Source organism: Corvus moneduloides, chromosome 6 (genome assembly GCF_009650955.1).
Source record: "Corvus moneduloides isolate bCorMon1 chromosome 6, bCorMon1.pri, whole genome shotgun sequence".
Taxonomy (NCBI): Eukaryota; Metazoa; Chordata; class Aves; order Passeriformes; family Corvidae; genus Corvus; species Corvus moneduloides.
In genome coordinates this window covers 25,956,315-25,983,351 of record NC_045481.1, presented here as the reverse complement: position 1 = coordinate 25,983,351, position 27,037 = coordinate 25,956,315, and the positions used below count along the sequence as shown (strand labels likewise).

The following is a 27,037-nucleotide window of genomic DNA, read 5'->3' as shown; positions in this document are numbered from 1 at the left end:
TGACTTCTATACTTATGGACTGCACAAGTTACCTATAACTGAAGTGTGACAATACTCATTTGGCCATCTTATTACAGAAGCATGAAGTATATTTGTAATTTACAGGCCATTATGTAGCACTCTCAAAAAAAAAAAAAAAAAAAAAGATGCTACCAAGACATCTGTGCTGGTTTCGCCTGTGGTAGAGTTAATTTTCTTCTCAGTGGCTAATAGGGGATGTGTTTTGGATTTGTGCTGAAAATGGTGTTGATAATATAGAGGTGATGTCGTTATTGCCAAGCAGCTCTTACTCTGCCTTTTCTGCTCCTTGTACTGGCACACTGGAAAAGTGGCTGGGGGTGCATGGGAGGGGGCACAGCTAGGACAGCTGACCCCCAGTGATCAAAGCGATATTCCAGACCATATGACATCACGCTTGGTATATAAGGTGGGGGAAATAAGAAGGAAGAGGGAGGCATTCAGAGTGTTGTCTTCTCAAGTCACTGTTCCACATAATGGAGCCCTGCTCTCCTGGAGATGGCTAAACAACCTGCCTTGCCTATGGGAAGCACTGAATAAAGTCCTTGCTTAGCTTTGCTTGTGTGCACGGTTTTTCCTTTCCCTGTCAAACTGTCTTTAACTCAACCCACAAGTTTTCTCACTTTTCTGATTTTTAGTTGCCAGCTGAGGTTAAACCACCACAACATCCTTTACACCTCAGTCATTTCCACACTAAGCCAGCCAGTCTACTAAACTTTCCCAAATAAGCACGTAATTCATTTTCATTAGATCAGATTTACAAAATTCACAAGAATCACCTTATTTAAATTATAATAAATCAAGGACAATAGAAGCTGTGAGCCATTACTCTTTGTGGCTGCAGTATCTGACATACTTACATCAGCACAGCTTGAGAAAGTCCTATACCTTCAGATTCAGAAAAGTGTTTCTTGCCAGCTCACACTCCTAAGCTGTAGATACTAAAATTATTGGCAGAACCACAGTGACAGAAACATCCTTTTCAGGAAAGAAAGAATTACTGACAAAACATTTCATCAAATCCCTTAGCACTGCATTTTGCTTACTTCCTTGTTCTGCCAGTTCCAAACAGACATCTGTTGCTAGTAACACAAGAAATTCTTTTTCCAAAAAACCCATAGAGGCAAGAGTGTACATCTTAATATTTGTGGAAAATATATGTTTCTTTTTATTTATATGAAGAAAGTGGCTATCTTACTCAGTTACAATTCATATGTCAAAAGATTCTAAAAGTACAGCCAAGGCTATGAGTGCTCTAAGTATATGATTATAACCTTAGCAGTTTCACCAGCTATCAAACCTCCCTTCTTGAACATGAAGTCCAACACAGGAATACCTCAAAATCCAACCATTTAAAATACTGAACAATACACCAAATGCAGCTTTTGCACCAAAATGGTCAAACACTTATTCAGGTCTTATATCAGTTACAGCTGCATGAAGTCATGAAGAAACACAAAAGCTAGCAAAACAGAAGCTAAAGCATTACCTAGGGAGATAAACAGCCAGAATGGCCATAGAAAAAGAAACATCAGTATGTTTAGTGTAGGTCAGAGACCAATGACAATCTAAAGCTTCCGTTTGCCAGCTATTCTAAATAAATCTAGGGTACATGCTGCTGCTAAGAAGGCAGCTCTCTTTTACTGCCAGACCCTCCCAGCCAAAACTGTGTGTTTTGATACAAGGGATGTCGTGAAAACAAGACAAAGTAAAGCTTAGGAAAACCCAGAGCAACTTTAAGCTTCTTTGTACTATGCAGCTGCACACATAATTGTGCCAACGTAAGGGAAAGGAAGAATCATGCATCATCATCCTTCCTGGCAACAGTCTGCCCTTTCATCAACTTAAACTCAACCCACAGTCGGATTTTTAGCTTTTTCAAAAGTCTTGAGTTGCAAACCAAAAGGTTAAGAGGATAGTAGCAATACTTCCAAGAAGTATTTTATAGGGAAGTAGTATAAATGTAACTGGGCAGAGAGGGTTTACTTAGGATTTGTATATACAGTGTCCCTGATTTACTAGAAGTTTATTTCCCTATTGCCCTCGAGTCTTCTGGAGCTACAGGCAGGTATAGCTCACAAAATGTGAGCTGCGCCTCAGAACCTTCTCTCAATTCTTTGGTTACTCTGACTTGTGTGCAGCCACCTCTGTATTTTGGGATTTGTGTTTTTCTTTCCACACAGAGCAAGTAACTTCAAACAGCAAGTCAAGCAGCAGCCTTCACTGTGTCTGAATTCCTCCAAAAGACAGCCTCTCAAGTGAGTTTCCAGCACCCAATGCTACATCATATTTCACCTCCATGTTTTTTGTGTGAGGCAGCTCCAAGTCCAGAAGACACATGGCTGTGGGGTATGCCCAGCCCCTGCCCTGGAGGGATCTCTGCTGAGATAAGAGATTTCGCAATCGCCCAGCAGGACTCCCTGGAAAGGCAACCACTTCTATGGTCTCGGCAAGAAAAGACAGACCCACAATCCTTTGGGAGACACTATGCAGATCATTTGTAACCCATTGGTCTGTACCCATCCCAGACCCTCTGTAATCCATTGGTCCCCTACCGATCCCCTGTATCCCTATAAAAGCAAGCTCCCTGGGGCCCCTCCCAGAGAGGGTTCCCGTCCCTGGCTCCCCCCTTCGCCGGAGGGGACCCACAATAAAGCTACCACCGTGCGGAACCAGCCACACGAACCTTCTCGTGTCTCTCTCTGGTCTGGCTTGGCCTGGAGGCTGCCCTGCAGAGCTGAGCTGGAATCACGAGCTGATATCACTAAAGAGCTGACAGCCTCTGCAGGGGCCCTCCTGCCAGCAGCTGAGGGAAGACACTGGACCTCGGGAAGGCGATTCCTTTCGGGACCATCTCCCCGGACCGGTCACCTCTTCCTGGGACAGAGCCGCTGACCCCCTCCACCAGCTGTAATACATGGCTAGACTGATTCAGAGACAGATCCATCTGCATGGCATCTAGTGTGGAGGCACTCATTACAGAAAAAGAAAACCCACAATAGAAGACTTCTAGTAAAAGCCTGCAGCAGTGGGTTTCCATTGTCCCCAGACCTCTTCCCCACTTAGCATTTTTGCCAGAAGCAAACACTTAGACTTAGGTAACAGGTCATGTTGCAAAGTTTGTCAGGCACTGTGCTCCACACACGACTGACCAAGCAATTGCCATTTTGCTGCTACTAAAACTTCACATGCCTGCCTCCAGCAGGTGCAAAAGCACAGAGACAGGGACTGCCACAGCATCAGGCATTTTGCCCAGAACCTAGAAGCAGGGGGCTTTCGATCTGATGTAATTAAGTGACTGCCTACATGAAAAACATAGCTTTCTTTTTTGCTTCTACTAGTCCTCCTCTGACTGTACTCCAAGACGAATTAGGTGTCTAGAAACAGCCCAGCTTAGCCCAGTCAAAAACAGGGCTACCTAGTCCTTGAAATGGAAGCATTGTTCATGATTTCATTTCATTCATATTCCCCTAATATTGGTCTTCCCACATCAGGGCACAATATTACATCAAAAAAACCCCAACAAACAAGTCTTCTAATATCTTCTTTCTTCCTTTTATGGAACTAACTCAGAAAGTGTCCACCAAACCATTTCATCCTTCAATATTCTGTACAGACTAATGAAAACCTATCCATAAGGCTCTCTTCAAATACCTTAGTTACAGCACTAATAAGAACATTCCCCATTATATAATGTTGAAAAATGCAATCTACTGTACTTGTAAATTCTGTAATAATCTAACTCAGAATTCACAGAAAGAAAAACACAGTAACCAAACTGATCCACCTGTAGTAGCTTAGCTTATTTAAAATATGAAACAGTGGCATTGAGAAAACAGAACTTTCAAACCTAGTGAGAAACAAAACATCCTTTTATTCAACAGGTTACAGTATTTGTTAACATTTCAAGATTTGTCACTCTTAGTCAAAATGACCTTTGATTATTGTAAAGCTTTAAAGATTCAAAACTGCCTAGTGAATGTTGTTGCTCCATGATGAAGTAGGTGAAAAGGGTCAGCAAAAACAATTCATCTTCAAAAACAGAACTACAATTTAAAGCTTCTATTACAGCTTTATGGACTCCTTGTTAGCAAATTTACTAAGACAAGGTAAGTCACAGACAGACTGTCCAAAGAAATGCATGTTAAACACAAGCTGTGACAACAAACTCAAGCTAAAAAACTAAAGCAGTTCCAGGTACACTGAGGACATACGAAGTACATATCAAGTTGAAAGCTACAGAAATTAGGCATCTTCCACCTGCATTCCACACTTACTAGTTGTCAAAATTCAAGAGAATATTACTCCAAGATTGTGACTTGTATAGTTAAAAGAAGTGATTCTTTAAGGATACTTTAGAAGACAGAGACATTGTCTAAGAATTCCACTTCAAGCCATGTGGAGACTTCAGCAAGGGTTAGTTACAAGAGATGATGAAGAGTCAATGACTGAAGCAGGACAGAAGCAGTGTGGATTCATTCCCTTACTAAAGCACAACATGGCAAATCAATAAGAACTGTTGCAAGAAAGACTGTTAGGACTATTTAAAGTAAGGACTGTTCATCTTAAAAAGGAGTCATGCGTTCCATACATTGCTGATTGCTTTACCAGCAATATATAAATATTTCATTAAGCTGAACTTATACCTACAAAGATTTAAAAAAAAAGTCCCCCCAAAAAACCTTTTTTACAGTGCATTAGTTTTACAAGCAATAGGTTTAGGGGAATGAAGAATGACACCATCAACACTACTGAAAAGAGTGTAAAGCAGCAATATACCTCTTAACAAGTCCTTTCAACAGATATATTCTGAGTTAATTCACAGCTTCCTAACCAATCCAGTTTCAGATCTGAAGAGAAATGCTAAAGAACTAATTTTTAAAAGAAAACTGCCTCCAGGTATAAGACTGTTCAAATAAGAGAGTGTTGTACTTGTCCATGAAATCAAATACATTGTGAAATTTAAGGACAGTACAGGCCCCTTAAAAGTTCTTTTCCTACAAAAATTTATTTTCCTGGAAAGGCTATCTGCACCGTGCCTCTTTTGTTAATGGTTTAGAGTTTAAAGGCAAAAAGGTTCAAAAACATACTCATCATACCAGACAGGCCAGTGTGATCTCATGCTTAATATCCTATACATCAAGTCCCAAAATCTGGATAACAGGAGAAACCACTTCCTAAGTGAAATGGTGTGATGAAATTTTAAAAATAGGCAAGTTTTCAAACTCTGCAGATGTAAATATCAAACAGCCAAATAAACATAAAACTGAAGGCAAAATTTTCTTCCAGGATATGTGCTTTCCAAAGGCACCTCAAGCATACCAATCTCTCAGAGAGACACTCCACTTGTACTTTTTTGTCTTCTCTGTCATTAAAGAAAGTTCACCTTTCTGAACAATGCTTAACTTAAAATTCCCCTTCCTGAATGTGAAGCATCATACAACAAATGTAGCCATTCTGGTTAATCAAGCATATAATATTCAAAATCACTTGAAATATAGGCCAAAAAGGATCATAATTACCTTAGCATGCTTTAATTCCAGTTCTGCTAGTTCCACCAGATTTTTTCGGAAGGCTGCAACTCTTCTTGTCTTGAAGTCTATCAGTTCTATAGAAAATAGAAACGGACTCAATAACAGTATCCCTGCTAGTGACCTCAGTGATTAACAGACATTCCTTCAGGATGGAAGAGGTAAAGGGTGAGAGAAGGAAAAAAGAAAAATCTTGAGTTTAATCTCAGCACATTCTGGGCTCAAAAATGCTGCTACACGGTTGGAAGAAAGCAAACCACCACTGCAGTACCTCACCTCTAGGAACCTTTTGAGGACAAAAAGCTTTTTTGAAAAAAGACTGCCATATGAATGCTTTTAATATTTATTTCTCTTATTCCATCTGCACTGTTCTTTCAAGGGTGATAAATGGAAGTCTTTAAGGAATATACTAAAGTTAAAACTAGGAAGAACAACAGTGTGCTTTCTGCATATACCTTTGTGGCTAACAGGATCACTCATTCTCCACTGTCTCATTTACAGGAATCATTAACCAGATTTACAGCCTCAAACAACTCTTCAGTGATAAAAACGAAAGAGCATGGTGTTTAAACCTTGAACAGATCTGCCACAAATCATGAGTCAGATAACTACTAACTCACTGAAGTATTAACCTAAAAAAGACAGTAAGTTTCCAGAAGAAAAGTAACATGTAAATAAGGTTCCTTTTCTCTATTAACTCTGTAATTCAGTGAAATCTCATTTCATTATTTCTCCCTTCTCTAATGTAGTATCATATCTGAGAGACTGGTGCCATCACAGAAGAAAGCATAAAACCAAAAGGGGAATTTTAACAACACTTTAAAGTATTTGTTTGCTATTACTGCTAGCAGTTACCATTTTGTATCCCAGCTTATGTATGCGAAAAAAAAGCTTAACAAGTAATTTGCACTTAGACTTTGCTCTGCCTATCAGAGCTATGAGGAGCCAAAGAAAAATATAATTTGAACGTTCTAAAGTAAGTAAATAATCATTAAAAGATAATATTCCTGCTTAGGAAACAGTATAAAAACCTATTTTCATTAATTACATTAATTCTCATTAAGAACATACTAAAATATGTTAAATTAAAAGTAGTAACATAGGATCAAGGACCACCCAAATACCTTGTTTTGCCGATTCAGAAATTTTCTCAAATTTCTGACAGCATATTTGCTGAGTAGTTTCAGCTTGCAGCACATCTTTATTTTTTGCTCTTGCTTTATCCAATGCCTTATTAGCATTTTCATAATCCACTAGTGACCTAGATCTTCTATATAGGAGATCCTATTAAAAAAACAAAGGTTATATGGAGTTTATAAGACTCTACCCAAGGATTTTACTATATTCCATACAATTAAAAAATCAAATTAATATTAGTCCTTCTTGCTGTATTTCAGTTCTTACTAAATTATTTGCATTCACTTTACTTCATTCTGCAAGTCACAGGAATGTCTATACTAGATCAGATCCACAACATAATACTGTCTGGTCTCCATCTTGTCTGACAGAGGCTAGCAACAGACAGCTTAGATCAAACTCCAGAAAGCCAAAGAAGGCAAATCATGGGAAATTTCACAGCTTCTTAGATTAGAAACAAACTACATTTACATTATGCATTTGAAATACACACAGAGCCCAAGAAACAGTAGTAACATTTTTGGTGCAACAGTTTGTGATCTTACTACAGACATTTTCTGTCAAATGCTTGCTCATTCTGTGACGTTATTTAATCATGTCACATCAAACAACAGTAAGAATGAAATTTTCTGTAAGCACAGAATATCAAATTCAGCCCATGCGTTTTTGTATCAGCACTAGTAGATTATATGGAATACCCAATTTTAATACTTTAAAAAAAGCAGAACTACCTGCAATTACAAGCACTGAACACACTGCAAACACACAAACAGCCCTTCCACTGTGTTTCATTACTGCATTGATTTGGCCTTGACAAGTGGCTCACTCAGTTCCACACAGTCAGTCCCACATCAGCAACTGCTTTGTTACTCCTTATATGCACCAGAGACAGGTTCTACAGCTAAGGAAGAAATTGCAGGCTAGGGGTGGCAGCATTTTAATCTATCTATATTGTGAGTTGATGATCTCTTACCACTTTCTCTCTCACTCTTTTTTTTACGTTAAAAAAACACAGTGTAAAAGAAACACTGAACAAAAACCTATAAATTCACCTTAGCAGCTTGAGATTCCCTAAGGTAATATTTCAGAAGATCAGAAAGTTTAAGATCTTCATCAGCAGATACCCGAGCCTCTATTTTCTGGAAAAACAAAACAAAACACCACCACCAAGCAAAAAAAACAGTAAGCAAAAGGATCAACTTAAAACATCCAAACTTTGGATATTCTTTTGTATATACAAATTCAATGTAAAATATACAGTACATGACAGATAGTCTTTTTCAAAAACTAAGATCAGGCATTAATGACAGGATACTTAAAAGATGCAAAATGAGAAGCAATATTAGGATTTTGTATTAAAATGTAAGCAATAAGCTACTCTCCGAGCAGTAATTGACAACTGGCTTTCTACATTAAACACTGCTTTTTTCCCAATAGCAATTATATTTATCATATGCTAGAAAAAATGCAGAGAAACAAATTTATATTAACAGTTGCACAAGTAGTTTTATGTTGTTGTTGAAATCAAAGGAAAACAAATTTTTAAGGCACCTTTGCAGACTAATTGTGTAACTGCATGCACTAAATGGTTTAAAAAACCAATAAACTAATTTGCTTGTATTTGAAACAGATTAGAAATAGAGTCTGCAAGCGCATTATTTAAACCCTAATTTTTAAAAAAATAATTTCTAAAATGCAACATTTTGAGTCGAAGCAAGTAATTCTGTTAATTTTCTTTCAAGTATGTATTTGTGCAGATACAGTTGTCAGTTTAGGGAATACACACATTTTTCATTTGAAAGTTTTCCTGATACATGGCCCACATCTTCTCTCTACCAAACCAAACAAGTAAGGCAAAAGAAGAGATATTTGAAAAACTGATTAGAAGCATAAGCAATTCTACTTCTGAGTCAAATAATTGCAGAAACCGATCTTGGCTCCAGAAAAAAAGCAGCATGGCCACCATTTTTTTGGATAAAGGATTACATTTCTTCATTTCTTTTATCCATAACATGTTCTGTGATTCCTAGTAACAAGTATGGAAGATCTCTATGCATTTTAGAGGAACAGCAGCTTTACAAGGGTATTACAGGAGACTGCCTAGAAATGTTTAGTCAACCGAAGAGTCCTAAGGTTCAATCATTTTACAAAACACATGACTGAAATCTTACGTTTTCTCATTCCATACTACACATTGCTTAAACGCTCCATGTAGAAGCTCACATATTAATCCACATATTAATGCCTTGTTGGCACATGAGGTCTGTTTCATAGTACATACCCTTGTTTTGTCAAATAACTCTGACACCTTCAGAAAAAACCTGTGCAAAGGAAACAGCTCATATTACAACATTGTTTTAAACAGTCTAATTACTTCCTAGAACTCACACTATAGTCTGCATCTGGCAATAAAGACTGCAAAGGCACTTCTTAGGATTATAATCCAAAAACTCAGAGAACATACTAGTTTGAAACTTCAAACATGTGGGAACTGGGCAATGTAAGAAAGGCAAATGACAAACAAAGCATAACTGATGGATATTTTAAAGTAAAGAATAATTGCTCAGCTCCTCAAGGATTCTTTATTCTTCTGTGAATTAAACCCCAAACACCAGCACCCTGGTCAATGGTCTTACACTATTATCAAGTGTGCTTTACGTAAATTTGAATGTACTTTTCTTCACCCAGTAAACATGACGTATGTCCTACTTGGAATTCAGGGATGCTGAGCAGCAGTGTCGCAACATCTCCATTGCAGAAGACAATACAAGGCTTCAGTCTTACAGCAGACTGAATTACAATCAAATTATACTATTTTGACAGAAGACAGATGTGATTTCTGACAGACCCTAACGGACTACAACAAATATCCATACTATTATCAAAGTATCTGGTATATAAGCTGTCACCACATTTGGATGTATATCACTGTAATTCAGGTAAATTAGTAAGTTAACTTTCACATTCATGTCCTACCTGTCGTCACACGGACACCAACATCACACAAATGAACTATGTGTGTATGTTGATAACCATTGACATCTTTAAGCTAGTTAACTAAGTTTTATTTTCAGATACACCAGACTTCATCTTCAAGCAAATCTGAAAGATTAAAGGACAAACATCTGTACATAGAGACCCCCTGCTATTTTCAAAGTTCTGGGGATCTCAGTAGATGGCTTTATTTTCTTAAGGGCAGTAAAGTTGCCAGAACAGCACAACTATTCTTCAAGATGTTGGTACACTTAAAAAAATGCATATACTCCAACTGAGACCTGCACTTGCTGCACATGTAAAAAGCATTTGTAACATTTTAAAAAAATGGTGAACAGTTGTGTTTTTTTCTTATTCAATGAGGACTTTTCCATCTCATCTGTGTAATTTTCTACAGACTGTAGAAAACAGCATTTTTTTACAGACAAATATTAAAGCGGAAGTATTAAGTGCAGCCTGCTAAAGAAAGGAAATACTAGAGAAGCAAATATCTTAATGTGATACAGCTATAAGAAATTCTGGTTTTCTCCTAACAAGAGCTACCAATCTCAGCAGGTCACCATGAAGACTGCTACATAGCAAATTATCCCACAGGTTATTAACAATATCTTACTTGCATATGTCTGTGGAGTCCTGCGTTCCTAATGCATATAATGAAGAACCAATTCTATTATAGTCATCCGCCACATCTAGAAAAACAAACAAGCACTTGTTTTACTATCTCATTCCTCTTCTTTCTTTTATTCAAGAGCTTTAAGTATTAAATCAATGAATGATGAAAACAAACAGATCCAAGCAATGAACAGGAAAATACATTTGCTTGTTATTTCTGAAGTTTATATGCCTTTAAGCAGATTTTTTTTTTTGATAACACAACCTTGAGAGATTGAGTGGGTCAATTTCCATGCAATTCATTACTCCACATGTCATCAGTGCAGTTGGTTATAGTGAAGAATGGTATTAGGAAGCTATTAATCTCCCCTTCTATTCCTCCCATTTCAACATAAAAACAGATTTGCTGCTGGAAATAGTAAGTCAGTGTATTTTCAAGCCCTGCACCTCTCTGTTGATCATGTTATCCATAAACTACAGATTGCCCATTTCCAAAACAGGTTTCCCAGGTCATTGTTCTACTCCTCTAGCCAGAATTTCCAAACGTGCCATTTGTCCCAATTCACAGTTTGGTAAAAGTTGTCAATAAACATCCTATGTGATTCAAGCCTGGAAACCAATGAAGCTTTGTCATGAGTTTGATCAATCCTTTCCCGTCAGATCCTCTACAACCTCATTTCAAAGGATTTTCTTGGTTCTACAACCAATGTAAAAGCCATTCTCACTCTGTAAATAAATCTTGGCACTTCATTACTATGAAGGAAGTTCAGTTCTCATTTTAGGAAAGCAACCAAAAACACCAGAAACCACTTCAGGTGGGTACTGAATGCAGACACAGGGCCCCTTAGTAATTCACTGAGCCATAACTGACTCTTTCCATCTCCTACCATAGATACTAAAACTACAGAAGACTCAGTCTTCATACAACAGCAAGAGAAGCATCTGAAGAACTCAGAAAATCCTTGGTTTAATGTCTCATTCAAACTCCACTTTAGAGATCTTATCAATGGAGATTCATAAAACGTTTGTGACCTGGTCTTGTGCAAACTATGTTACTTTAGACAGCAAAGACAATATCTGTAAATAAGACCCAAACTTTGAAGCAGCAGACAGAATCTGGAAAATCAATTTTGATTTATCTAGGCACAAAAACTTATAATCAAGGGCAATATAGGTAATTTTTTCTGAGCTTCTCAAAACACAGTAATCCTAAATCAAACACAACAGTCCTAACCCCAAAGGTTTTTCATTTTCTCAAATAAATGAACTGCACTTGGGAAGACCATCTAGAGCTTTCAGAAATCACATTAGCTAGCACTGAGCTCACAAAGACAAATCAACACGCAAGTGGAAAATCTTGTCTCAGTATGAAAAGGGGTCCTGCAAACCAGGCTACTGAATGTACACATTCCAGCCTCCAATCTAAACAACTAAAAAATGGAAATCTAGTCTAGAACAATGGCCCAAACAGGAGTTTGCTACAAGCAAAAGTACTTAGTTAGCAAGGTAATGCAATGCCCAGTGTGCCAAGAGATTGCATTTGGTGGAATCAACCACATCCAGTCAATAACAACTTCTCTAGGTGTAAAATCACATGTACTGCCATACTACCCACCTCTACACATAAATGACTAAGTCAGACTTCAACAGAATATTAATACTTAAAGTGTACTTCTTTTCAAGCAGACAGCATGAAGAATCAAGGTATCCTCAGTGTTGCACCAGGCTGTTCTTACTCCATATAGTCTACTGCAGCAAAGCCTAAACTTAGAAAGTCGGATTGAACTTCTTTAGACTCTGAAGGCTACTCTTGGAGAAATGAATTCACTTTTCACATGCAAAAAGAAAACTAAAAATTACTTCTCCTCATGAACAACTTCTGTACATTTTAACCACTACTATTTTCACCCTGGAAAAAACCTCACTTTTATGTGATCTCGTCATTTTATCAGATTTGGCAGAGGCATCTTTGACTCGATTGTGATATTCTACAAGGAATGTTCTCTCATGTTCAAAGAAGTCATCCACATCCTACAAAAAAAAGAGAACAATTGAAAAAACAGGATTTCACTCACTCTCTACAGAGCAATTGCAGAGTAAATTTGTACATTTCACTGTTGCTGTGACAGGAAATGCAGCTATTTTTATTGTCTAAAACACCATTTATGTAAACTGATTTCTTCTCCACTTACATAATGATTTTAAGTTCTATTAAGAATTTAGTAAGAACTAAGAATTTGCAACAAGCATTCTAAAGGTCTATGTTACTAAACATGAAGGAACATCAAAGGGTCACCAAGGGTGACAGAAATAGAATACATGTCAAGTACTTAATTTAAAAAAGCATCTACCTAGAAAAAGGGGAGAAGGGATGAAAGTCACCCAGCAGTACAGAGGCTGTGGTCTCAGATGAGATGATTTGAACTCCTAGCTCAGAACACTGATCTTAATGACATACTTCTGTCAATTTGGTAAACACAGGTAATTGTTAGTATTTTCTGTATTATAACTTGACATAATTGGTTTAATACTTATACTTAAAAACCCTCTAAAACAACACAGATGCTCAATACCATGAAATAGCCTACAGCATGGGCTTTGAACAATGTTCTTATAAATGTAGTAGTTATTTGGACTTTTTTTTCTCCAAGTCATATTTAATCCATGGTTATATCCACTTTCCAGCAGTTTCAAGAACCAAGACTTTGAACCTAGAAACTTTTAACTCTTGTAAAAATTGCTATTACCACTAGAAAGAAAAGAAATTAAAAATTATCCTCTGCAGAACTTCTGTTTGTTATAAAAGCAATCTTGTAGCTTTTGGAAAAGTGAAAATTAAATTGCATTTTCTTCTTTTTCTCCCCCCTCAGTTACATTCTTACATCTACTGGGAAAAATCATATAACCTCTACTGCTGCTCCTAGCCTTGAAATAGTAAAAGGATTCTACAAGACTGGGAAAATTCACTCAATTAGTAACTTCTGAACTGAAGCAGTTGTCACACCTAGTTCTCCTTTCCACTACATAAAATGGCAGGCCTGAACAAAAAAATCCAACCTTATTATCAATTATCTATGTTTATTAAAAAAAAAAAAAAAAAGCTTAATTTCACAGAACAGGAGAAAGAGTACTGAAAGCCCACAAGAAAGCTCTCAATCCCACAAGAAAGCTCTCAATTATTTTGCATCCAGGCCACAAGTTCTCACCCATGGTCTGCCACTAATTCTTAAGTTAGACATCACTATAAAAATCCCATATTTGTACCTATGTAAAATTCTGCTTCATTTAAAAGGACAACAACAATGTTCATACATTTTAAATCTTGCTATGTTAAGCAGTAATCACCTTTACTCCTGAAACAATGACACCATCTGCTGATTTAACCATATTTTTGAAGAAGTCTTCAAGTTTCTCTTTCTTATTTTTCCCACGAACACTCAACTGAAAAACAAATTAATTTACCAAGTTCAGTCATTTTCTGGAGGCAATACAAGCTTTAAAAAAGAAATCACAGAATTACATACCCCTACTTGCTACACCTAAAGCAACTTTCCTGTTCTCTGTTCACTCTTACACTCTACACTAATGGGGACAGGGCACCTTGCATCCCCAATGAAGACTACCTCATTTACTAGATTGCTCATCACCTAAAATACTATTCTAGGCAAAAAAAAAAAAAAAAAATCAGCAACATTCTAGCACCTACAGACAGTACCAAATGTACAGAGTGTACATTTCAGTTATCAATAACACACTATTTATCATGCACAGTATAGCTGAGTTGATGTAACTATAGTTAATACAACCAAGTTTCACCCTTTGGTGAATGGCAGATCTTTGACTTCCAGAGGATAATGCTGGTTTAAGCCCCCTCACACTCCTCCTGTCCATCTAACTTCACCCAGTTTTGAGTGCCTGAATCCGTAAACATTTCTACATCAAGCAACAGAGGAACCTCTGTAACACATTTTGAATTATGTATGCAGTTGAGCCAGTCTTTGTAATAATTTCTTTCAACGTTGATTCCCCAATTTTAAAAAGTAACTGAAACTCTTTGCAGAATACGAGCAACCACTAACTCCAACGCCAAAGAGTTACGAGGCCAAAAGTACTCTCCATTATCTCAATTCAGTATTTACATATGGATAGCCACACTAGTCCAACACTTAGAAAAAAATTAACCACATTTTCATTTCCATCATTAACAAAAAGGTTTTATTTATCAGAACATTTCATTAGAAATTCTCTCTAGTTTTGTTAGCAACAGAATTTATACCACAGTTCCAAATGCTAAAAATTAGTGTTCCATTTTGTTGCATAATTCTTTCTCATAGCAAAAAAAAAAAAAAAAATTCAAAGAGTGGAAAAGTATACTGTCATGTGAAATCACCCAAAAGCTCAGCTTTTTAATCCAAAATATACTGGATTTCCAGTAATATTTTTGATGCCGAGGTTAGAGCATATAGTGCATTTGGTTCCCCAGGTGGCAGAAAATGAACTCCTACAGACTAAATTAATTTCTACCTTTTACAACACAAATATGTCTGGCATGAAGGAATTGATGTAATTTCCTCCAGGAGGTAATTCCCTCTTAATCAATTTTCCATCCTACCATAAAAGTACATCTTGATTTCTCTCACCAGCAATTCAGTTTTCAATACTCACATCCTGATTATATTCCAAGAATACATGGAAATTTAAGTCCTTTCTCAAAATAGGATGTGCTGCCACGCGACACAAAAACACTTCATGCATTGCAACTGTCTTCTTGAATATTGCCAAATATTCACTAAAAACAAGAAATAAGACAGACATAAGAATTTCGTATGAAGCAATTAAGTTTGAGATAAACCTAGTGAGCAGCTTTAAGAGACCCTAAGGAAGGGTACAAAATTACAAGCTGATATAACGGAGTTTATCACTCCAATGTTTGATAGAGACATAAATAAATAGTACAATGTTAATACTAGGGAGAAATTTGAAGCCCAAACACATTACAGAGAGACTTTTAATGAAGAGTCAACAAAGACAGTCTAATTTTTATGGTTAGCTAACAGATGCTGGTCTGCTGAAACTGTAACCTCATTTCATTGTCCTTTCCCCAGCACCCCAAAAATCAAGAAACTGAGGTACAGACTACAGTCCCTAGGCACTATGTATTGATGTGCAAATTCCTTCCTCCCCATCTCCATCCCCTTGCCCATTTGCACCCTCCTTACTTATTTATATAGTTCATATACTTTTGTTAGCTGATTAGCCAGTCTTTTATTTCATGTTAAAGCACCTAGCCTTTTTGAGCCAAAGCTTACATTGATGTCTCACTTCGTGGTTCTAAAAGTGAAATTAAGAGCTGCATTTGGTAGGTACAACAAAAAAATCACATTTAACCATAATAATCACACAGTTGCCCAGTTCAGCCAACTCAGCTTCAAAGCAATCACTCACTTGCAATTTAATTAAGAGGAAGGCACTCTTACAAATACCAGTTTGCTAGAATTCATTGTGCTTTGCAAATTCAGTAAGATGCAACTCATCTAAAAAATGAGGAAAGGGCTCTTTTTCCCATTCTGAGGTCAAACAGCAAAATTATAATCAACGCTTTTCCTTCCACTATGTGCAAGGAGTTTAAGATTTACATACCAGCAAACCAGCAGGGCCAGTGTTGGGAGATGTTTGATCTCAGTGATAGTAGTCATTCAGTGAAGACAAAAAAGGAGGATGCAGAGGATGGAGGTGGCAGTAGAAGAAACCCAAAGTTTTCTGTGTTATCCAACCCCTAACCAGACCACAAGAGAATCATGATCAGGGCCGCTGGAAAACCAGATTCTTTAAAATCTATAGTGTTTTGCTCATTTCCAGTTTTCTGCATATGAAGTGTATATCTACTCTGCTATAAATTATGCTGTACATATCACTAATACAGAGCTTTTTAAGATATTTGCTCACAGCAGCTGAAGTTCGGAGAGAAAGCAGCAGTTCTAACAGTTCTATGTACTTTTCTTGCCAATTCAGAGCTCTTGATAGAAGCAGTCTAGAAGCAGCGTAAATATACACTTGAAAACTGAAACCAATGACAGGAAAAGATCAAAGAAGTGAATGCATGATAAAATGGACGAAGCAAGGAGAAACTTCACTGTGTAACTCCATATGGAACAAGAAGCTTCAGAGCAGATATTTCAATATAAATTAAATTCATATTAAGGGAAAATAGTATTTTCAGGAAGTATATTCTCCTTGTGCAAAAAAATTTTTTTAAAGTGTCAAAAAAGGAATTTTCTAGTAATCTTCGTATTTCTTGGGGAACAGAAGGTTGGCATCCATGTTTACAGTACCAACCACATGCACAACTTCCTACTCCCAATCACTATATGTATAACCTTGAAGTCTCATTATGCTTATAAAATGTGGAACACCAGAACTAAAAAAGAAGTTATCTCCTCCCTTTGCAGATGTTCTGTGAAGAAAAGCATCTAAGTGCTTTATTTCTTATAAAAGAATGCTCAAGAACAAGCTGATGTATTTCCTGTTTCAGAAGATCTTCCATGAAATTATTTCTACAATTTTCCTAATGGCACTGATCATGATCACTGAGATTAACCCTGTTTACATAACACCTGGATTCTCAAGTCTGTATTTCACAGAGAACCATTATACAGTGAAATTGGAAACATGGGACAGTAAACAGCAATAGAAGTTCTGGAATATAAATAAATAAAGTAGTAATAAAGTCTACATACGCTTCCAGTTCTTGTTTCATCTTGGTGAATTCTTCTTTAGTCATTGATCCTTCCCCTTCTCCAAGTTTCTGCAGTTTCTCCCTGGAGGCATCAAAGTCAGGCCTGGGTGGTGCCGGTGGAATCTGGAATTGAATCCAATTTTTTTTAAGTTCTCATTTTCTCAGTCAAACAACACCCATTCACAGTACAGGAACTGTAGACTGCCTGCAGCTTTTTAATACATGTTTCTCTCTTTCATCATTCATTACAGCATTTCTGGATGAAGTCTCTCTTTCACGAGTTATACACATGGCATTACTATACCAATTTCGGTCAAGTGTCCTTGAAGATTACTAGAGTATTAACTAATGGCTTCAGTTTAATTACAACAGAAACCAAATAATACTTCATTTCCCATGACAATGAATTAAAACTTGAAGTAATTATTTTTTAATTAGTTTTGGTTTAGCTTAGTTGGTAAGGATTACTTCTTGTTTAAAGAAAAAAAAGAATTCCACAATTGTTTTCACACCATCCATTTATAACTCCCCAAAACTTTAAACCAAGAAAACCATTCCCTATTGTTTGCAGACACTAGCTCTTTCTTGCAGCACTGCTGACATTAAAGACACGTGTTTAAATAACAAAGCCCCTAGTCAACAAGTCTCTAGGTTAATTTTATAATACAGTATATTAACACTGAAAGAGAAAACACCACAGTCAAACTAATCCTGAATTGCTGTCAGGAAAGGAACACAGAACAAAGTTAAACTAAGTTTAAATTTTAGTTTACCGATACTGGCCCATTATATTAACACTTACAAAAAACCAAAAAATCCAGTATCGAGACGGTCAACCATTTGAAACTAGTTATTACCACACTGAAGGTCTAGTCACTTCAAATAGCTTTTCTGACTAAGAAAAGACTAGCTCAAGAATAGTATGACACATCACCGATTATACTCATTATAATGTACCCACTAATCAATTAGAAATATCTGTTTATGCTCTGAATCAGCAAACACCTCCCCCAACACAAAATGAATAACTTTCATACCAAGATGACAAATACTCCTATTTGCAATTAACATATGAAGAGCAGCACCATTTTTAATATGCACTATCATACAGTGCCTCTTTTGAAACCTCTGCTCCTGGAAGGCCTGAAATAAACTTCAAACCGTAAGTTACTACATATTGAGGTTCCCTGTAGTTCCACATGGTATTTAAACTGTTTTTTCTTTCCTCTTATTTATGGAAAAATGATTCTGATCTTTATAATGAGAACTCAAAAAGTCTAGTTACTTCACTCTGCCATTCCAGCTAAAACACAGGCAACATGAAACTTGTAACTAAGTTAAACATTAGCTTGCAAAAACAATACCACCAAGTCACACAGTTCAACTCCCTCCCACACTTTTAACACGGTGGCATAAAAATACACTTGGAGACAAATTAAACTACTCATTCCTTAGGAGTAAAAGGCAAGAAAGTATAACAGCTACAGTAGCTTTCTTCCAAGCTTGCTTCAACCATTAATTTTGTGTAATTGCATAAAATTAAGTATTAGAGAAGCTGATCTGATTTTATACGGAATGAACACCTGCTGTTTCCACTGGATTTAAAAGCAGTCCCAAGCAGTTTTGATACAGCCCACAGAAAACAGCACATATAAACCAAAAATATCAGTACTTACAATATAGCCAGCATAATCCTCATTCTCAACAAAAGAATCATGAAGCCAAATAAACTCTTCATGTTGCCGGACAACAGAAAATTCATTTTGTTTGAAATTTGGTAAGGAACTCTGGAAGGGTAAAAGGAGGTAGAATTATGGGGGGGAAGGAGGTAGGGAGGAAGAAAACCACAACAAAAACCCACAATGTTTTTCATTAATAGATGAGAAAAAAACTTGAAGGAACAACAAAAATGTCCCCAAAAATTCATACCACAGTAACTACCCTCATCTTAATTAGCGCAGCAATCAACTGGCATGTTTGCCCAAAGAGGTTGTGGAGTGTCTGCTCTCATAGACATCTCTAATATTTTTATCAATTTAATCCTGTTATCAATTTAATCTGTTTAGTATCTTTATCGATGATCTGGATGAGGCAATCAAGTGCCCCTTAGTCAATCTGCAGATTGAAGTTGGGTGGAGGTGTTGATCTGCTGAAGGGCGGGAAGGATCTGCAGAAGGATCTGGACCAGCTGGATCCATGGGCAATTGCAGGAGATTCAACAAGGTGAAGAGCCAGGTCCTGCACTTGGGTCACAACCCCAGAGAGTGTGACAGGCTTGGGGCAGAGCAGCTGGAAAAGAACCTGGTCAACAGTAGCTGTTCATGATCCAGCATGTGCCCAGGCGGCCAAGAAGGCCAATGGCATCCTGACATGTATCAGAAATAGTGTGCCAGGACCAGGGAAGTCACAGTTCCTCTGTACTGGACACTGGTGAGGCCGCACCTCGAGTCCAGGTCTGGGTCCCTCACAACAGGTAAGACATAGAGGCGCTGGAGCATGTCCAGAGAAGTACAGCAGAGCTGGTGAAGGGTCTGGAGCACAAATCTGATGAGGAGCAGCTGAGGGAGCTGGTGATGTTTAGTCTGGAGAAAAATCAGGGGTGACCGTACCACTCTCTACAAGTATCTGATATGAGGCTGTAGCCAGCTGGGGGCTGGTCTCCCCTCTCAAGTAACAGGTGACGAGACAAGAGGAAATGCCTCAAGTTGCACGAGGGGAGATTTAGATTGGATATTAAAAAAATTTCTTCACCAGAAGGGCTGTCAAGTTTTAGAAGGGGCTGCCCAGGGCAATGGTTGAGTGACCATCCCTGGAGGTATTTAAAACACGTGTAGATGTGGCACTTAGGGACATGGTTTAATGGTGGACTCAGCAGCACTGGATTAATGGCTGGACTCAATCTTAGAGGTCTTTTCCAACCTAAGTGATTCTATGATTCTGTAATCAAAACCCAAATGGACAAATCCTGAGCAATGTGCTCTCACACACTCTAATTTAATGGTGAGAGTGAGGGAGGAGATAAGGATTTAATGATGTCCAGATATTTTATTCAACTTTAATTATTCTGTCACTCTGCAATCAATAAACATTCAAATCTAAAAAAAAGCCATAAACAATAGTAATTAAAAATGATCCCTGAACGTACAATTACAACATATGTTCTTAGAATCTGAAACTATAATAAAATCTAATTTAATTTAAAAAACTATACTGAAGTATATTCATGTCTAGTAAAGATTCTACCTGCAAACAGGCTAATGAATAAGCATGGGAATGACATGACAACACATCAATACAAAAAAAAAATGAACATAACTTTCTTCTAAACAGTTCTTTAGCTCTTAGTCATCTTTTTCTTATGCACTGTAGCTACACAGCCTCTTAAACATGAGATAATTCTACTTTCTCATTTCCTCTGGACTGTGTTACACATTGTTTCAATAAACAGTTTAAGCAAACTCTCTTTTGTATATAATTAATAACTGTTGCGTGTACAAACCCAGGTTTTTACCTTTGTATGGACCGTGAATTTTACTTTATCCCTCTCACTGAGTGCATCTGAGATATCCACTTGCAGAGCAGCATCGGTCTGGAGATCTACATTTATTGCTCTAAGCTAAAGAGAGAAAAATATATTTAGCTTAAAATCAAAAAAAAAAAAAAAAAGTAAACTATATTTCCATTATTATTCTTCCTTTGAAATGAACCCTGATCTTCCACTGCTGAAGACAGATCACAAAACCCCCCAACATTAAAAGATTCTTTCCAGCAGAAAAAGGAAATCCAGTAGTACTTCTCATTGCACAAACGACCATACAAATAATAAGCTCCTTTACTCCATGTTAGTGCACTAATTTCATTTCTGTACATTGTTAACCTGCTAGTAATTGAGATGCTCAAGACAGAGTACATTTACAGATAGCAACAAGTTTGGTAGATTTTTCTCTTTATTCTCCCCACTCCTCTGAACTGACAATCTGTCCTAAGTAAATATACTTGTAAAGGTAATTATAAAGATACTAACAGTTGGAAAGGTACTTTTAAGGAGAAAAGTGGTTCTATATTTCAAAGAAGCAAGAGCTGTTATAGACCTGATTTACTCACACTGTCTTCCACTATTCTTCTGTTCAACATCTCTCATCATATAATGAAAAAGCATAAAAAAATATCCTAAACTTCACAGAACTAAGTCTTCTTGGAAATACTTTTCTGAAAAAGCTCAAAGCAAAAAACTCAAACCAAAGACTTTGATGTCTTCAAAATGAGCATGAGAAATGGCAAAAGTGCAAGGAATACACATATTTTTTTCTACAAGACAAGAAACCTGAACTCTTTCACAAAATAATTCCAAAGTCACATTGAAAAAAAAAAAGAGACAATGATCAAATATAGCAAAACTGCAATATTATCTGAGCACCACAATATTTGGCAGTAACTGGACCAAAGGCTTCATTCAACAGTACTTGGTGTAACTAACCTCATCGAGACCCCAACTGGAAATTCAAGTCCCCTCGCTCTTGCACCCTTGTTCTAGAGGAATTTGGAGGAATTTGTCTCATGACGATTTCATCATCATGACCAACAGACATTTGGAATGTTTTTACAAGCACTAAGGCTAACTCTGAAATCTTTTCCAATCACATTGTCAAAAAATATTTCAACATCACGCTCACAAGGCATACCTTTTACTAAGACACAGTGTTTTCTTTGATGCTGCATTTTTTCTACAAATATCCCATTCTACAGTATAAAAAATGCTTTACCATACAGAGATTTGGTCTTTTTCTCCATTAATTTTTTTCAGGATTGCATTTTTAAGTCCATACTTAAGTACAAAAATGCTTTAAGTATCCACAACACATAGTACAGAGGTTACATATGAGCAGATTTTGAAGGTAATGCTGTGAGGCACTGGAAAAGCACTAGGACAAAAGCATCACTGCCAAATCTTGTTTTCCATAAATTACCTTTATCTTAAATCACAGTGGTCAGATCCTACTGTAGTCTTGCTGTTAACCTCGATGCACGGACAACTCTTGCCTATGTAGCAGCAACCAGACTCATGTATCTTAGAATTAGTGTATTAAAGTAAACCAAAATCATGCACTCTAGCATACTGTGCTAAGGCTTGCAAAATATAACAGTTCAATAGCTCTTACACAAGTAGTAATAGCTTTTCCTTACAGTGAAGTTGGAAATCATTAAAATGACTGCACAGTAACATATTCACACACGTGATTCAGGCATTGCCTTTTGTTTTGTTTTGTTTTCCCAAGGTTTAGGGGGTCACTGCCTCACACAAAGGCATATTATCATGCAATGGCTCCTTGCAGATCACTTCTCAGAGGCAGAATCTCCAAGCTCCTACTGAGTTTCCAATGTGCTTACCATCTAATTTAGGAAAGAAAAATATAATGACATACCAATGTCTCCCTTATGTCATGACACCACATTTTTCAGCGTGTAAAAAGGTTTTTGTGGTTACACTGTCTGGGGTACTGTTTGTTTTTCTCCGGTCCCCCCAGCATATGTTAACAGACTGAGTAATCTCAGCAAATAATCTGGACTATCTAAATGGTATTTTTGTAGTCTTTCACAGGTCACAAATATTTCTACCAAAATACTTTTCCACCTCTTTTTATTTTTTTTTTCAAAGTGGTACTATGTAAAATTCTAAAATTTGGTATAACAGCTGATAAAGTTTGTCATTAGAGCATATCCAGTGCAGTGCAGCCTGATCTATATGCACTATTCACAACTTCAGGTACAAAAGTCCTATCTGTGCTGAGATAGGATTAAGAACTACCTATGACTTTGCCTATGACATACAACTATACAGGACTATTTGTTTAATTTATACCAAGTTTGTAAGAGTTTTGAAGAGTTTAATCGTATGTTAAATTATGCTGTGTAGCCTGACTGCCAACAGGGAAGGTTTTCATCTGCAATGGTAATGCAGCATTTATGAAAAGTGTCAAAGACAATCAGAAAGTTGAAGGAATTTAAATGTATTCGTGTCACACAACAATTCACTTTGCATTACTGGAAACTGAATTCACAAACAACATCATCACATCACAAACTTAAACAAACTCTGCGTCACTAGTTCCAAAATAAAACTGCCACCAATGGATGGTTTTCTAGTCACAAAGGAAGGAGAAAATGAAAAAATAAAAGAAGTTTGATACCAAAGAAAACTGAAATGAAAGCACCTTAAAGTACGGAAAAAATAGAGATAGGACCGTCCCTTTTTATCTTGCCCCCTCCAAGTCTAATACATACAATATCACGTAATAATTTTATGCTTAGATATGTAATCTAAATCCATGCTGAACAACTCGCAAAACAAAAACTGATTTAATTTTGTTACTTTACATTTTCTATGCTATACCAAGAAAGTCCCTGTTCTATTCAAAGGGTCTAGAAAACACCAGAAGCCAAACCCAGGCCAAGCGATGTTACAGTACTAAAAGACAACACAATGCAAGGAGAGGATTTAACATCTAAGCTCTTGTTTAAGGATCAATTAAACTTCAAATGATAATGGGTGGAATCTGGTAGAGAGACAAGGGAAACAACCAAGTATTACATTCCTAGGTAATGTCATCCATTAACAGTAATGTCCATGCTCTGAGCTCTTCCAAAAATGTTAGAGTAGAAGGACCCCTTCTTCAGCCAGTTCTTTACAGGCAGATAAATACACAGAGCAAGGGGATGAAGAATACCTTTATAACAAAAGCTTTCAAAGTGTTTTCACAGCATTAAGTTTCCAGCAGACCTGTTCTATAGGATAGCTCATTTCCTCTGAATAAGTGTCAGCCAAGCCAGCTAAAGATTATATAGCTATACGATACACAAGACAGTACTAATGGAGCAATACTACACCACTTTTCAAAGCATGCATTGTTTATGTTAGAGAGAGCACAAAAATCTCAACAGGACCCAAGTTACACCAAGCAAACTCAATCCAGTCTTCCTAAGGGAAATTCAGAAAAGCAATTCCCACAAGTTGATTTTAAGCAGACCATTTATAATAAGTTCCTTCTACAGACCACCCACTGCTACTTCCTCAAAGATGATTCTCAGCACTCTGTTTTACAGTTCTCCAGAAAAGGCTCCATATGGTGTAACACAATTGTTTGAGAATTACTCTTCAGTGTGGCATCAGCATAAATTCCAGCCCTCTTTCATCCCATCACCCTAAGGTTAAACTTAACAAGACTGTAGCCAACAAATTCCTGCAGCATTAAAAGTACAGTTGTCACAGCAATATCTGAATTCAACAAAGGCAAGAATATTGCTTTTCAAAACTAAAAGCTCAATTACTCCAACCAGAAGTTGCCATCCATGCTTTCAAATAAAGGCTTGACCTACTCGTTATTTAATTGCAAAGACAGGAAGACAACAAAACAGAACTAGGGAATCACGTTATGAAAAGATGTTTATTTTTACTAGTAAGAAAAAAAAGTACTACAGTTTTGAAGATTAAAGCACAGCAAATCCATTCATGAACAGACTGCCATGTTGCTTCTGATTAATTTCCCATATCACAAACAAAATCATGCAGATAACAACCCGTGTTTTAACCCCAGGGATTTACACAGAAGAGAAAAAATTAAAGCCCCACAGTGACCAGTGATTGGAAATAAGAAACCCTAAAAAAAATTAGGGAAATTATAAGGACACTGTTCTAGTTTAATTCCTCAGTACTGGACATGCAGGACAGGAAAAAAAAGACCACACTTGGCCAACTGAGATGGTATATTGCGCAACAGTACAAACAAGACTGCTAAGAGATTTCTTAAGGTTTTCAAATTATCTTGTGAACTCTTAACGACCTGCAGCCTTAGAGGGTTAATAACCAGCCAAACAAACAAGTTTCACACGAGGTGAGATCTGCATTGTTATATTCTACCTGCACCTTCAGTAAAGGCAACTTAACTGTGCGCATCAAAGGCCGTTCCTAAGTACCAGGGACAACCTATGTAAAATACCAATGTAGTTAAAATTCCACAGTTAGTAAGTTCTGCAGTCCTTGTTCTGAAGACACCCAAAGGACAACAACGATTTCTACCTCCTCTCTCTTTTATTCAATATTCTTAGTAAAGTAGCTATATACATAAAGACAAAAGCTTTACAGTGGCCAGAATTGGCCTGATACAATATTAGAATGCCTTTTTACATTTCTGGTCATAAATTGGAACATAAAATGCACTAAATTTAACACCTGACTGTGGTGTGCATGATAAAACATGCACCATCACAGTGTTTCTCAGATTTTTGTATTTTTAGTAATATACTGTACACAGTCACTTCAATAATCACCAACAGCCAAGGGAACCTAAGTGAGCCTGAAGCTGCTCACCTACCTTGCTCACAGTTGGTCTTTCTCAAGATACTAAGTGACAGGAGTAATCAGTCTGACTAAATTATACTAGATTAGCTGATTTGTTGCTTAAGAGAGGCAAGCAAATTAAAGAAATACGGATACAGCAGTCAGAAGAGAAACTAAGGGCAGAAACAGGAGGGCGGAAAAAAAGGTTTTCTCAGTAAGAAACATAATTGTGGCATCCTGTCCCAACAACAGAACTTCTTTCCAATAAAGAGTTTGTTATGCAGCATGTGTCTGCAATGTAAGTGTCCCATTGTTATCTATGGGAGAGCCCCTCGGGCCTGAAGGGAGAAGGGAGAGCAGGACTGCATCTCCCAGGCCTTGGATGACGGCTGGCGATGGAACCTGGTGCTCCCCAGGGTTGGTCAACCCGGGCAGGACCGGCCCCGCCGGGCGTGTGCAGCGGGAGGGGGCCGGGGCACAACCCCTCCCAAGCTATTCCAACGACAGCATGAGAGAACTGTCCTTCCGAAACTTAGGTGACAGAATAATGAAGAGCACACGCACACAGACGCCGATATCAGCGGGAGACTGTGCCAGGAGCACATCCCGGCGGGCGGGCGGACGGACGGACAGACAGACAGCCCGGACGCTCGCCGCCCGGCAACCCGCCTCCCTCCGGCACCCACGCGGCGGGCTCGGGCCAACAGCGCCCGGAAGCCCCTGAAGAGAGGCCGACCCTGTCCCCCCCACGCCCAGCCCCAGGCGCCGGGGTCCCGACGCCTCCCCGCAGCACTTACACCTCGGTCCTCCTCCGAGAGGAAATCTGGGCCGTCGTCCGAGCCTTCCTGCTTGGGGGCGAGGCGGCGGCGGGGGCGGGGGGCGCGGAGGGGCACGGCCGGCGGCAGGGAGGGTGAGGGGAGACAAAGCGCACAGGTTAGTGAGTGCCCGGCCGCGCCGCCCGCCCCGCCCCGCCCCGGCCCGGCTCCGCGGCCGCCCCGGACCCACCATCATGGCTGCTCGCGGCGCTCTGCGCCCGCCGGAGCCGCGGCCGGGCGGGGCTGCGGCGCGCGGGGCGGGACGGGGCGGGGCGGCGGCGGCAGCAGCGGCGAGCGGCTCCTGCCGCGAGGGTGCGGCCGCTGAGGGGAGGGAGGGGAAGTGAGGGGAGGGAGCCGGGCGGTGCTTCGGCGGCGGCTGCGGGCGAGGGAGGGGAGGGGAGCGGGGCCGGCTCCGGGCAGGGCGGCGGTTCTGTGCGTGTGGCTGCGGCTGGCGAGCGCCGGGGAGCGGGTGTTGAGGGCGCTGGGCGTGCCCCGTGCGCGGGGGAGCGGCTTTGTTCGGTGGGACGCGGCGAGAGCAGCACGCCGAGCCTCCGGGGGTGTGCCCGGCGGGCAGCGCCGTGCCCCGCCGCTCCGTCCGCCGGCCAGGGCCGCCGCGCTGTCCTGCGCTGCTTCCCGGCGTTCGTGCGGGAGATGGGCTTCGCGCGTTTGTGCAAACCTGAGTGTGAAACTGTGCAATGAGAGCGCGAGAAATTAAGAGGCTTATAATACGGCTTTGATTTATGGGCAGTTACGTGATTTAAGATTGACATCTGCCTATTTCACAGTAAGGAACGGAGCCTTTAAATGACGATTTGTCTAATGATAGTGGAGAAGGTCAGCATCCGCACACTAAACCGGA

The 27,037-nt window shown here is 38.7% G+C and overlaps 1 protein-coding gene across 3 annotated transcripts in view; it reads right to left on the bottom strand.

Moving 5' to 3' along the window:
* Positions 1-26,426, bottom strand: part of SNX6 (sorting nexin 6) — a 29,834-nt gene extending 3,408 nt beyond the window's left edge. The window contains exons 1-14 of one of the 3 annotated variants that reach the window (XM_032112180.1): positions 26,369-26,404; positions 26,161-26,211; positions 20,540-20,644; positions 18,705-18,815; positions 17,030-17,151; positions 14,958-15,081; positions 13,638-13,733; positions 12,218-12,323; positions 10,294-10,369; positions 8,968-9,007; positions 7,739-7,825; positions 6,674-6,833; positions 5,541-5,626; positions 5,118-5,195 (exon numbers count right to left, since the gene is read on the bottom strand). In XM_032112180.1, coding sequence (XP_031968071.1) covers positions 5,151-5,195; positions 5,541-5,626; positions 6,674-6,833; positions 7,739-7,825; positions 8,968-9,007; positions 10,294-10,369; positions 12,218-12,323; positions 13,638-13,733; positions 14,958-15,081; positions 17,030-17,151; positions 18,705-18,815; positions 20,540-20,644; positions 26,161-26,211; positions 26,369-26,374 — 1,215 coding nt within the window. In that variant the 5' untranslated portion in view covers positions 26,375-26,404 and the 3' untranslated portion in view covers positions 5,118-5,150. Of the gene's footprint in view, positions 1-5,117; positions 5,196-5,540; positions 5,627-6,673; positions 6,834-7,738; positions 7,826-8,967; positions 9,008-10,293; positions 10,370-12,217; positions 12,324-13,637; positions 13,734-14,957; positions 15,082-17,029; positions 17,152-18,704; positions 18,816-20,539; positions 20,645-26,160; positions 26,212-26,368 lie in introns of all 3 variants that reach the window. The other 2 variants (XM_032112179.1, XM_032112178.1) reach the window with 2 other exon arrangements.
* Positions 26,427-27,037: the final 611 nt, after the last annotated feature.